At 40.9% G+C, this 13,243-nt stretch overlaps 3 protein-coding genes across 3 annotated transcripts; 2 read left to right on the top strand and 1 right to left on the bottom strand.

The window, feature by feature from the left end:
* The first annotated feature begins 3,403 nt into the window (after window positions 1–3,403).
* Window positions 3,404–5,148, top strand: LOC133967951 (apolipoprotein D-like). The gene is made up of 5 exons (XM_062403679.1): window positions 3,404–3,463; window positions 3,572–3,705; window positions 3,884–4,005; window positions 4,498–4,586; window positions 4,768–5,148. Exons 2-5 carry the CDS (start codon window positions 3,586–3,588, stop codon window positions 5,004–5,006), a joined length of 570 nt encoding a protein of 189 aa, XP_062259663.1. The 5' UTR covers window positions 3,404–3,463; window positions 3,572–3,585; the 3' UTR covers window positions 5,007–5,148.
* A 2,373-nt stretch (window positions 5,149–7,521) lies between these two features.
* On the bottom strand, window positions 7,522–8,799 carry apoda.2 (apolipoprotein Da, duplicate 2). Its single transcript, XM_062405029.1, has 4 exons — window positions 8,669–8,799; window positions 8,410–8,531; window positions 8,004–8,092; window positions 7,522–7,885 (listed from the first exon to the last, which is right to left on the bottom strand). The coding sequence occupies exons 1-4, from the start codon at window positions 8,786–8,788 to the stop codon at window positions 7,644–7,646; spliced, it is 573 nt and encodes a 190-aa protein (XP_062261013.1). The 5' UTR covers window positions 8,789–8,799; the 3' UTR covers window positions 7,522–7,643.
* Window positions 8,800–11,546: 2,747 nt separating this feature from the next.
* apoda.1 (apolipoprotein Da, duplicate 1) lies at window positions 11,547–13,238 on the top strand. The gene is made up of 5 exons (XM_062404874.1): window positions 11,547–11,644; window positions 11,871–12,008; window positions 12,163–12,284; window positions 12,376–12,461; window positions 12,581–13,238. The coding sequence occupies exons 2-5, from the start codon at window positions 11,892–11,894 to the stop codon at window positions 12,814–12,816; spliced, it is 561 nt and encodes a 186-aa protein (XP_062260858.1). The 5' UTR covers window positions 11,547–11,644; window positions 11,871–11,891; the 3' UTR covers window positions 12,817–13,238.
* The last annotated feature ends 5 nt before the right edge of the window (window positions 13,239–13,243 follow it).

The following is a 13,243-nucleotide window of genomic DNA, read 5'->3' as shown; positions in this document are numbered from 1 at the left end:
ATCCCTTGTTAGCACTTTAGGCCATAGTTAAGACACCTAAATGCTTAGCTTCCTTTTCCAGTGGCAAAATGGCCAACCCCTCCTTAAGTGCTGTGCGGCCACATGCAGGGCGGCTTCATGATGCAGCTTGACGACCTGGTAAAACCATGCAGATCAGTCTTGTTTTTGTTTGTCCCTCATGTCTCGTTTGGGTGTCAGAGGTATTGTGCTCCCCAGGGTGCCACAGCGTTGACCCAAACATGCTTGGTGGTAATTTGCTAGAAATCCGACTAAATGTTGGCCGGATCATCCTCTCAGACCTCTTAATCTGACAGTTTGCGCTCACCAGCCGCTTACAGCATGCGCCTGCACTTCTTCCTTGAATGGTGTGTTTTTTTTTTTCTGTGTCTGGTGTCAGCGAGCTGTGCACAGTTGGTCGACTGTGCGGTGATGCTGCCAAACAAACAACACGATGTGGAGGGTGAATGGAGAAGAGCTCCTCTCTCCATCTGCAGCCTGCAGGAAACAGTTATAGCTCATTGAGGGTTGAGTAACCAGGTCGGGACACTGCTGTGTCACTTACATGCACACATATATATATATATATATTGCATTCTAATACAACAGTCCTGCAATAAGTAATGAAAGTAGTTATTGATTATAAAAATGTATAGGCTCACATCAGTTTGCTAAATGTCTCAGATTCCCAGAAGAAAACAGCCTTTGTCTGTATTTTCAGTGTCAGAACATTTTATCAGTTGTAAATACTTTACACAATAAAATATGCATATAGACTGATTTTTTTAACATAATTTAGTTAATTTAATTACAGTAATATGTCTATATATGTATATACAGGTGTGTTTTTATATATATTATAGACTTTTTGGATGTGAACATGACCTGACCTCAGCTTTTTTATTTTTATTTCCAATTTCCCCTCTTTTGAAACCTTTTGTAATCTCATTCTTTTAATGAGCTCTACACAGATAAAGTTTATTATTAATATCAAACTCTCTTTTGACATCGATGTGGAGCATGTGGAGACTAATCAGGTTTTTAGATCCAGACAGAACATTTAACTTTCAACCTCTATTAGTGCGCCATAATACAGACATCCATGTTCTCCTTAACGACAGCTCCCACTGTGAGGGTTAAGTTGGCCTCCAGTCGGCCGTGTGCTGACTCGACTTGAAAGTCCAACAGGCAAATAATCAAACATCCAAATCATTTACTAACTAAAAGGAGCTGTGATGGGATTGTTGAGGCATTTCAACTAAAACTGCTTTGGAAACCTCATGGTGGCGCTAATCAGTGAGGCTCGCAACAGTGGTAATGACCAGAAACCAGAGGAGAGAAGAACAATTACACATTAATATCATTTATAATTCAATTTAACTCACAGTATTGAGCACAGGAAGAATAACAATTGTTTATATTCTCATGAGGTGATTCTATTTAGTTGTCGGTATGCTTTTATTTTGTACTTTTATCCTAAATACAATACTTAAGGTACATTTAGCTGAAAATGTGTCTTTACTTTTGAATACATGTCTTGAAATCACTGATCTAAATACTTTGTCTTTCCCTGTAGCAACCATAGAAGCAGTATTGGTTTTCACAAATATAAAGGGTATAAAAACACCACATTTACCAGCAGATGTAATATTAACACAGTATTACTATTTGTCACTATATGGACAGGAGAAAAACTCAGTAGCTTTATTTCTCTGAATCCACTAGATGATATTTTTACTAAAAAGAGGAGAAAAGAAAAACACAAATTAAGCACTTGGGAATTAAGTGAGTGAGCTTTAGGATGTGTAAACCGCTAATTTAGGAATCTCCTAGGTGTAAGCTTTTTATGAGGGATTTTTGCACCAAGCATTACAGAGTCACAGTGAGGCGAAAGGATCAGAGCAGGTTTAACCTCAAGAAACAGGCTCAGCTATAAATTCACTGGGCTGGGGCAGATTCAAACACCACCCATCCTCTAATTACAGCAGCAACCTGGGGTCCGGGGTGTGTTGTGTTTCCTGTTTTCTTTCTCCCCCATCGAATGATGACTTTAATGAAGCTGTAATCCCTCGTAGGTGGAAGCATTATGTCTTCCACGCCTGATGGAAATCTTGATTAGGTCATGATTACGGTGAGATCCTGGATTGTAAGACTCTTCAGGATCAATAATCCTTGAAATAACAGGAAAGGCTTTCGATCCTCGATGTGCTATGTTCAGATAATACTGACTGACATGGTGAATGTTTTGAATGGGGCTAAGTTCTGTATATATGGGCTGCTTTTATATATTCTATCACAACCCCATAATGTGAAAAAGACATTAACGGTTCCTCTGAACCTTTAGTTCATAAATTCACAATATATTTCATGCATAATCTGCATTTTGTGAAAGTTGAAAGCCACTTTTTTGAAAGTGGCTCAGAAGAGCATAACCCGAGGATGGTGGTGGAGGACGTACTCCAATATTTTACTCAAGTAAAAGTACTAATGAACAGACAGAAAATTACCCGAGTAAAAGTACCACATTAGCTTTTCTAATTCCCTTTCGATACACTTCAATTAAAAGTAAAAGTACTTACCGAGCATAGCATTAGAGCTGAGTCTCAGCACTGACCTCTTTTGAATTCATTTCAGGTGTTTCTTCTTCATAAGTAATGCTGCTGCTGCAGGAGGCGGGGTCTAATGTTACCTGCCTCTCTGATTGGACCAGTGAACCAATTCCCCTCTGGATATTGAGTGCTTTTACAAATATAAAAATAATGTGGAGATGTATGGCAAGTTGAATGATAGTGTAGTGGAGTAAAACGTCCCGATAATTGCGATGGAGCAAAAGGGAAAAGTACCTGGATGTACTATAATATAACAGATCCCCTGTCTGTTTGCCAAAGTGTCCTTTGGCAAGACTGTGAACCTCCAAACTGACCCTGATGACTGTGCTGACAGTGCGATGACTGTGTGTGAATGGGTGATTGTGACTTGTGTCTTTATAAATCTTTGAGTGGTCGATGAGACTACAAAAAAGCACTTTACAAACACAGTCTAGTACAAATAAAGTTATTACTAAATTAAAAGCTCATGTTGACGCTAGAGGGAAACTCAGGGGCTCATAAAATTAATTCATGGTGTAATCACTGTGGTCGCAACAGATATTTTGGCATTGACCAACCAACCTTGGTCCAAACAGTAATAGCCCCCTGTACAGTTTTCTCAAGATGTTGCATTAGACCAGTGCACAGTACAATTAATGAGAAGCGATCATCATATGTATCGAGCCAGTGTCTGTGTACGACTCTGACTTTTACACAAACATGTCAGTCCGATCTTTCTGCGAGAGGCCTGTTTAAACATGTGCCAATTCCCACACACCGTCACAGTAACCCTACATGTAAATAGAAAGGGGGGGGGGGGGGGGGTGCATAAAAGCGCCATCGAAACTCAGCCCGTCACTGCTGCCCGGTAAATACAGGTGAGCTGGACCACAGCTGTGATTCTCTGATGTCTCCTGAGATGCTTTAGTTTTCAAACTGAGTCAGTGAACTGTGTTTTTTTTTCTTTATTCTTCTGCTCTCTAAAGGTTGTGGAGAAAAGATGAACGCCATCCAGGTGATTTCCCTGACGCTGCTGTCCGTCCTGGCAGCCAACGCCCAGGTCATCATGCCCGGGCGATGCCCCAAGCCTGCTGTTCAGGAGAACTTTGACACTGCCAGGGTGAGCACGGAAACAATTTCACCGTTATTGCAGGAAAACAAGACAGCGTTTTCTTCATTTTTTTTGTATATTCAGAACCCATAAATGTACAAAATAAACCTCTGAGGCCAAAATTTGATACTGACTAGACGTGGCACTTTAACAATGAGCTTTACTTTCCCCTGTGGTTCCCCTGCAGTATCTTGGTAAATGGTATGACTTCCAGAGACTGCCACATGCTTTCCAGAAGGGAGAGTGCTGCACTGCCACCTACAGCCTGCAGAGCCCTGGAGTTGTCGGTGTCCTCAACAAGGAGCTGCTGTGAGTATCATGTACACACCTGTAATACATTAACAGAGAAGAAAGCCTTCTCTTGAACTACATCTAGTAATAGATCCATATAAAATTCTCAATTGTAACTTAGAGTCCTGTATTCAAAAGTAAACGTATAGGTGTGTTATCCACAAAATTAACTTAAAATATTAAAGTGGCTGTACTCACTATACAGCTCTATCAGGGTATAAAATCTGATTATTACTGATACGCGTGTACACAACAATATTTTTCATGAATAGTTAGACTCCTATGTGTGTTTTTAGAGACTAAGTTTATTTCACTGTAAAACTTAAACATCTATATTTTCTTGGTCAAGATGTATGACTCTTGGTAACTCAAAATAACAAACAACCACATTTTGTCACAGATTGGTCTCTTTTGTGTTTGGACCTTTAAAACCAGGATGAAGTCAGTCAGGTGGTGTCATTTCAACTGTTTATGTGTTCGTATTCATTAACATTTCACCTTCTCTTATAGTGCTAATGGTTCCATCAACGCCATCAGCGGCACTGCCACGGCTAAGAACCCCTCCGAGCCCGCCAAGCTGCAGGTCACCTTCTTTGAGAGTAAGGACTCCACATTTGTTTCAAACCTTCTACCCTGGATAGATTATTCCAATACTTTATATCCCATTCGAGCATCATTCATAAAGATTTCTGTATAGTTGAATCATATGTGACATTTGAAATCCTTGCATTAGACAGTGATATTTGTTATCTTGACTTTCTGTCTCTTTCACACCCTCAGGCGCCCCCCCTGCCCCTTACTGGGTCCTGTCCACCGACTACGACAGCTACTCCCTGGTCTACAGCTGCACCGACCTCGGCGTGCTGCATGTGGACTTCGCCTGGATCCTGAGCAGGCAGCCCACCCTGCCCGAGGAGACCATAGAGGAGCTGCACAGCGCCCTGTCCTCCATCGGAGTCAGAGTGGACAAGCTGCTCACCACCAACCAGGATGCAGCTTACTGCAGTGCTATGCAGTGACAGAGATAATCCTGATTTAGCCTACAGACCCACTCACTACTGTGTGTCATGTATTGTGCTGCTTATGACTGTGCGCTCACTGGTCTTTATGTCACTGGATGTCTCTTGCAAAGTCAATGCAATAAACTTATTCAAACTGAAAGCCAGATTTTGGTGTCTGTTCTGTGGGCCTCTGTTTGGATTCGATGAAATACAATTTAGATTATTAATGAAGTAGGCAGCATGATTTTCACGGTGACGCACACATTAATTACTTCTATTAATCATAATTAAAATAGAAAAAAATCTAAAAAAATAATTGAAGACTGTGTTGATTAATTACTGGGTAATTTTGGATCTTTAGGCTTCAAGTAAAGTTTTGAGTTATCAGTGTTTGGCGAACTGATCACAAACTGTAATCCGTTGTAAACAGAGGTGACAAAGAGGACTGAATTGTTTTATGGGGTCACAAGCCGGTGGTCATCAGTACCTGGGTTGTTATTATCATGACCACTGTAGTGGGAGGTTTCACGTCAATGTCTCTTCCTCGACTAAACCGACTCTTTGAAGTCTTGAAGAGCAAGCGTCATCTTCTAAAATGTGCTTTGAAAGAGTCCTTGATTTGAGGTGATGTAGGTTAAAATAATCAGCTTTTGAAGGTGTTATTATTCATTTTTCTTCATGGGCAGAAACCATATACTTTAAATAAACATGGATGCAGAGTCAGGGCTGGAAATTGTGCACCTTTATTTTCTTAATTTCAGTGACAGTGAGACACACAACATTTTATAATGTGGTTATGATCTTTTTATCGGGCTTGATCTGCTGCTTTGCCTTCTCGTAAAGATTTTTGATAAGACTGTGCGCATCTATCACACTCAGTGGTACTTTGGCCTTCTTTATGGTATACATCACCAGTCCTGTAATAACCAGCTAAGTTCTGCGTTGACATCCGTCTTGGCTCATAAGGAGGCCGGACTTCAGAAGCCTGCCTTGGCTTGACAGAAGTTTTGCACAAAATTTGATCTGAAACCTCCTCAGCGTCACATTTTCCACCATCACCACTTCCATCATCTGAAGATTCATCTCCAGAATTTCCATCATCCGAATCCTCTGAATCCCTGAGTTGTGAGATGACCCTGAATGCGTCATCCATGTCCTCTTGAGGGTCCTGGTTCATTACAGTGGTTGATGGATGTAGTGGCAACAAGACGGGGACTTTTGTGATCATCTGATAGTTTTGCTCGCACAGAAGGACAAAGGACAGGGGCTCTGCCAAAACGAAGGCTATGTGTAATAACATCTGAATCAGAATTTCCATCATAACCTTTCCCATCATTTGAACATTCAACTCCAGAATTTTCCATCTTCAGATTTCCCTCTCTCATCTGACTCACCCTTAATTGGGTGTGGCCATGTGCTCGTATGTGAGGGAGAAATCGTCATTATTTTCCTTTAACATTTATTTTGACTATTGAAGATACTCTATCATTCATTCAACCCATTGTCAGTACAAGTGTAACAATTCTTCACTATAGGTTAAATAAGTTAAGAATACAATGTCAGCTGGAATTGGCCCCATTCCTCACGTGACCCTGAAAGAAGATGTGGTAAAGATAATGGATGGATGTTTGTTTAAGGAGCCATGAAAACAGGTTCTCTGTCAGCCTCACATAGACAATGACAGAAAGATAACTGAGGGATCACCATTTAAAATATAACCCAGTTTATGTCTGTGTCTCTTCAGCTTCACTTTACAGTGAAATCTTCTAAAATATGCAAAACAACCCCAATATCCTCTGCTGTCCTTAATCATACTCCTCTTTCTCTCCTCTGTCTTATCTGCATGTTTACTGTTAACAACCCTATCAGAAGGCAAGTTAGAAACATACAAACCTGCCCTTTAATAGATCGAATATCTCTGTCTTCTTTTGTACATTAGACCAGAGGTTAAACACACAGTTCTTCTTTCATCCCTCTTCAGATGTTTTAATCACAGGCAGAAAATGACTTTCAATTTCTGAGATGAAACTAAAATGAAAACCTACATTTGTAAGCAGCTCAGCAACCAGATTGATGAGAAGGAAACGTGAGGGGATGAAACAAATACTAATACAAAAACTAAACCTAACCAATAACAATTAGACAATAAAATGTATGGGTATACCCCCCCCCCCCCCCAAGAACTTACTTATCAAAATAAAATGTGTAGTACATTATATTAGATGTATTGTTTAAGTTTTCATCTGGAGCTACTTTACATTTTCATTCATGGAATAATGTTGGAGTGTGTTGTGTGACCTTGAACTGTGTGTGTGTATATGTGTGTGTGTGTGTGTATGTGTGTGTGTGTGTTTGTGTGTGTGTGTGTGTGTGTGTGTGTGTGTGTGTGTGTGTTTATGTTTTATGTAAAGTGAACTGTAGAACTTACATTCTGTTGCTTTAAATTCTACAGTTTGCCTTATTGTAATTCAGAATGAGCCCAAAGGGCTAAAAACGAAATACACACAACATGAATTTCGCTCTACAGGTTTATTGCATTGACTTTGCACAAGATCAACAGAGCGATATATATATGTTTATATACTACACACTCCACACACTGAGCCATGCTGTGACTCCTGTGTCGTCCTCTATCCGAAACAGAAGTCTCTCTGTCTACTGGATCATGGCGCTGCACAACTCTGCGTCCTGGTCGGTGGAGACCATCTTGGCCACGTTGACTCCGATGGAGGACAGGATGGCGTGCAGCTCCTCGGTGGTCTCCTCAGAGAGGGTGGGCTCCCTGCTCAGGATCCAGGAGAACTCCATGCGGAACAGGCCAAAGTCGGTGCAGCCGTAGACCAGAGCATGACCCTCGTAGTCAGTGGAGAGCACCCAGTAGGGACCGGGAGGGGAATCTGGAGGGGAGACAAGTCGGTAGAGTCAAAGCTGCTGGTGCATCCAAAGCCCAAGTCACAGATTTTAATGAACGAGTGAAGCTGAAGGTAAAAACTATAATGACTTAGACATCCTCACTTTCAAAGAAGGAGACCTCCAGCTTGGCAGGCTCGGCGGGGTTCTTAGCCTTGGCAGAGCCGGTGATAGAATTAGTGGTTCCGTCCTTCCTATAAAAGATGAATGAAACATGAAAGACTTCATATGAAAAGAGGAATTTAAGTGAGAATTTCCTTTTTTCTATACACACATTGGTATAGAAATTGGAGTCTAAATGTGTTGCGTGTCCTCGAATTTTCTCCAAATGCTCCGATTTCATAGATACAGGATAAAAATTCTGTCTCTGTGTGAAACGCTGTGCACATAAAAAACTTAATTAACACTGAATATTAGTATTTCCAGGTATGTGACTTGACAAGGACAGAGTAACTGGAGCTGTGGAAATCAAACCGCACAAGTCTTGGACTAAATGCACACAGATACTCACAGCAGCTCCCTGTTCAGGACCCCGACGACTCCTGGGCTCTTCAGGCTGTAGGTGGCGGTGCCGCACTCGCCTTTCTGGAAGGCTGTTGGGAGCTTCATGATCTCATACCACCTCCCCACGTACTGCAGGGGAAATACAACATATCACAGTCGATGATAATGGCAGTTGTGGGATTTGTGCACTTCTCATGTGGTGCAGAGGTTTATTTAATATAATAGCAAATGAAAGATATGGAATGAACTCTGAGTTTAGTATTCACCCTGGTTGCATCAAAGTCGGCCTGAACGTCAGGTTTGGGACATTTGCCGAACTTGATGATCTGAGCGCTGGCTGCCAGGACAGACAGCAGAGTCAGGGAAATCACCAGCATGGTCTTCATCTTATCAATAGGATCTGCAGAGGAGAAAACACACAGCGCAATTACAGAGGCAATATCCTGCCGCAGAGCTCAAGGAACCAAACATCTGAATTGAGAATCACATAGGGAAGAACAGGAGACAGGCACAGAGGTGGACAGAGGCAGAGTTGCAGCTGCAGCCTGCTTACCTGAGTTTACAGCTATAGAACCTGTGTGCAGGATGTGAAGCTTCCCTGGGTCTTATATAGATCGAGGAACCTGGAGCTTTATCGCTGATCACATTCCTGGGCCCCTCCTCTGTGTTTTCAGGACAAACGTTTGTGATGTGTGAGAGCTGGCACCTGTTCAAATGAAGACATTGTTCAAACAGGCCTCCCTCCATTGACAGGTCAGCAATGGTATCAAGACTTTGAAGTAGTGGACGCCCATAATGACACGGATATTATTTACCCGAAATATGAAATGTAAAAACTACAAATAAGGTACAGTATATAATCTCGAAGTTATGTTAAAATTGTAAATTCATTACTTTTCAAATAAACTGTTGCATCAGAGCAGCAGCGTCATGCAGCCACAAAGATATACTGATAATTAGATTAATACATTATAATTCTGCCATAAATTAAGAACTGAATAGCTTCTGTCTTGGCCTATATTCGATCCTTCCACATGTTTTCGTGGAAATCCTAAACCCAACGATCACCTCAGTCAACTCGGAGTTAACTCTCACCAGGTAACACAGTGAATGATCCTTGTTTCTATGAATGCAAAGTAAGTATAGTGTATAAAGTGTATAATCAAATTGAATTAATTTATTGTTATAAAGCCAAAAGATCGGCAGAAGTTCATTCAGTGTGTCAAGAGTCGTAAAACCAGAAAGGTGAAAAATGAAAAAGTAAACAGGGTAATATTATGTTATGTATGTTAATGTAAGTTTGGTGAAAGGTCACGGATGAGGTTGTGAGACCTTTGTCGTGCCTCAGCAGCAGGAACTATTCTCATGATCCCTGTGTGTAAGTGCACACGTGAAGATGTTTAGCCTACAGTGTGTTTGTGTGTGTATGAGTGTGAGTGTACACAGGTGGCAGGAGCCCCAGCGTGACCTCATGTGTTGTGGCATGACAGTCTTTACTATAGGTCACATAATATAGCATCTGTTTCAAAATGTATATTAGATCATGATCATTACTTTCACAAACAAATAAACTAAAAATGTAATATGCTAATAATGATAATAAAATATCCTTCTTTATACAACACTTTGTATAAAACTGTTACAAAAGGTTCACATGACTGAAGTGGGATGGAAACATTTCAGGTCTAAGACAAATAAGATCATAGAAGAAAATAATATTAAAACAATAAAATATAGCATTAAAACAATACATCAAAATAATGAACAAACAAATCATGTAAAATGGTGACGCCTACTGTGGCTTACTGGCTTTTTAGGTTTGTGTTTCTTACAGCACTGCTTGGATTGGCTCAGCATGACCAGTGATGGAATTCCTGGATGAAAAGACATGAAAAGAGCGCCATCTACAGACACAAAGAAAAAGATCCAAGAACCAAACCATCACAGCAGCTCTGCAGGGAATGAAGAGCTAAAGTAAAACTCAAATGAACAAAATAAAGGCGAGATGTGTCAGAAACCTGCATGTGATGAAATATGGAGGAAAGTATGTGGGTGAAATGTTTTGCTGAAACGCTCCAGTTTGAATTCTACTTCTTTAATATTCCTCACCCTTTGATTTGTTCTGCATTGAAACAGAATACGTCAGTGTGATTGTTTGTTCCTCTTCACGCTCTGACCAGTCGAGCTCATTACCTCCACCCAGAAACCAACACCTTCAACCAGGCTTTGATTTATGTGGAGCTGCAGCAATAAGTTGATGGAAATTGAACCTTCTGATCTTTCTCTTCTTTAGTTCAACCTTGTTTGTAGTCGTGTGGCTGTGTCTGGAAGCCGACAGGATTTAATAGTGTTTGCATGTAATTGACACTGTTTGGTTTACACCGTTTTGAGTGTTAAACTGTTGCGGCTCATTGCACCTGTAAAACATTGAAAAGTATTAAAAACTGTATGATAAACTAGTAGTGGTAAGATTTGGATATTCTCTAGTTTCTTGTTGTCAGGAATACTGTTCAGCTGACCAGTAAAACAGCAGTCCGACCCTCTGGTCACTAATTAGATGAAGAGTCAGGAGATTGTCAAAAATAAATTCCTGGATAAGCTGAGGACGCAAAAAAAACCCAGAAATACCAACCCCTTGACGTCAGAACTCTTCAAAGTTGTTCCAAATCACGCCTGTAATTAATTTAGCTGTCCATCTAGTAGTTAATGTGATATTAAAGTGGTGGACCAATCAGCAGAGCCATCGGAACAGATCCATGTTCACCATGACTCAAAAGGCTCCTGATAAACTGTGATACGAAAAAAATATTGTTGAGTTAGATCGAATTCTATTGATTTTGTCTGCTTTGTAAAACCATGCAGGTCACATTATTTTTAGGTTTGAAAAAATAAACTGGATCCTCCAACTTCTTCAACTTGAATTGGCCCAGATGGAGTTTGTATCTATATTTATTGTATCTTCCCTTATTCTGCAGAACCATGAAATAATAAATCCACATTTCTGTGCATCTGAGACAGAAGAGCATCCAGATTGTTTTATGACGTTTCCGCTGGTATGTCCCCTGTGACTCCAATTTGCTAATGGTTTGCTTCAAGTCTGGAATAAGGCTCCATACAAAGACAGCCATTGATGACACAGAGTGGCAGGGCTGCAAAACCTCATGCAGAGCAACGTCTCTAATTCAAACAGCGAAGTTGGTCCGAGGAAGAGAAGACAAGTCTGAAGCAAAGAGGCCACAGAGGTAAGACAGCATATCTAGTGAAGTATATAAATATTAAAACAACAAAAAACATTAGAGAAGAGGATAATAATATTTGTTTTCCCGAACTCAGGTTGAATAGCTAGAAGATAAGAAGATTTACCAAGTAAACTTTCCTTTTTAGTAATGCTGTGAATGCCTGGCACTGTATTTTATGTTTCATTTCAGTAATTTGTTGCCTTATTATCATTGTTTATGTCTGTTGCAGGAAACAAAGGACAGTCTCACTATGAAGTTATCTTCAGCTCTGGCTTTTGTGCTGGTTCTCCCACTCACCTGGGCTCAGGTTCCTCACTGGGGACCGTGTCCAGAACCGTCTGTTCAACCTGCGTTTAACCTCAAGCAGGTACTGAAAATAGTCTCTGGGTGTAGATGTATGTTAAAAGAGAATTTGACTAAAGTAGTTTGTTTAGCTGGAGCTAATGTAACTAAACTTAACGTCTCAATTAAATGAATATGTAGATGTATTCATGCTTTTCCTTTTTCCTTCACCCTCACAGTTCATGGGCAGGTGGTTTGAAATTGCCAAACTGCCGGCCCAGTTTGAGAAGGGCCGATGCATCGAGACCAACTTCACCATGAGGACGGACAAATCCATCCGAGTGGTCAGCTCTGAAATACTGTGAGTTTCTGTGTCCAAGTGTTAATTTGGGAGGTGACGATGGCATGAGGTGTATTTCTTTTAAGACATGTGACTGTGTGGAATTGAACAGAAAAGGAGAGCTGAGGAAAATTGAAGGCAATGGACTCATAGAAGACATTAAGAATCCAGCCAAGCTGGGGATAAGTTATTCTTATGGTGAGGACGACTATACATTTAACTCCTGCTGCTGTGTGTCAATTTTTAATTTAAGTGGATTTTGTCAGATGAACAGGAGAAAGCATTTGTAATGGATTCCTTGTTTCTCGGCACCATAGTCCTGCCCTACTCCCCGTACTGGATCCTGTCCACGGACTACACCAACACGGCCCTGGTGTATTCCTGCACGGACATCCTCAGGCTCTTCCACGTCGACTTTGCCTGGATCCTGAGCCGAACACGAACCCTGCCCGACGCCACCGTGGAGAAGGCCAAGGAGACCTTCAGCAACAACAACATCGACGTGAGCAGGATGATTGCCAGCAAGCAGCTAGGCTGTGACAAAACCCTGTGAGCAGCAGGGGGCTGCAGTGCAAATACAAGATGGTGCTGTTAGAGGGAGAAGATGACTGATATTATGTGATGATTGAGGCCAGGAGGTCTAGACTCGGCTCTGTTATTTGGTTTGTGCAACAGACCGGAGTTGAATGTGTTTCATGACGGTTTTTCTTTTGTTTGATGTGATGTTGTTTTATGTGTAACAGCACAGATACTAAATTGTAGTTTTCCCACCTTTTTATTTGCTCATCATCACTGATTGTGATTTTATGATAGAAATGTTTTGCCCTGTTTTGCCCTCTGAGGCTGAAAAATGTGGGTTTCATTTCCTGTAAAAAGATGTCGATTCAAATGATATTTAATTTGATCTGATTATACCAGAAACTGGAAAGCATGACACATCTAATTAATTTGAATGAATAAAGTCTGTCAAACTTACCTCA

Source organism: Platichthys flesus, chromosome 14 (assembly GCF_949316205.1).
Source record: "Platichthys flesus chromosome 14, fPlaFle2.1, whole genome shotgun sequence".
Lineage (NCBI taxonomy): Eukaryota > Metazoa > Chordata > Actinopteri > Pleuronectiformes > Pleuronectidae > Platichthys > Platichthys flesus.
This window is presented reverse-complemented; position numbering and strand designations above follow the sequence as displayed.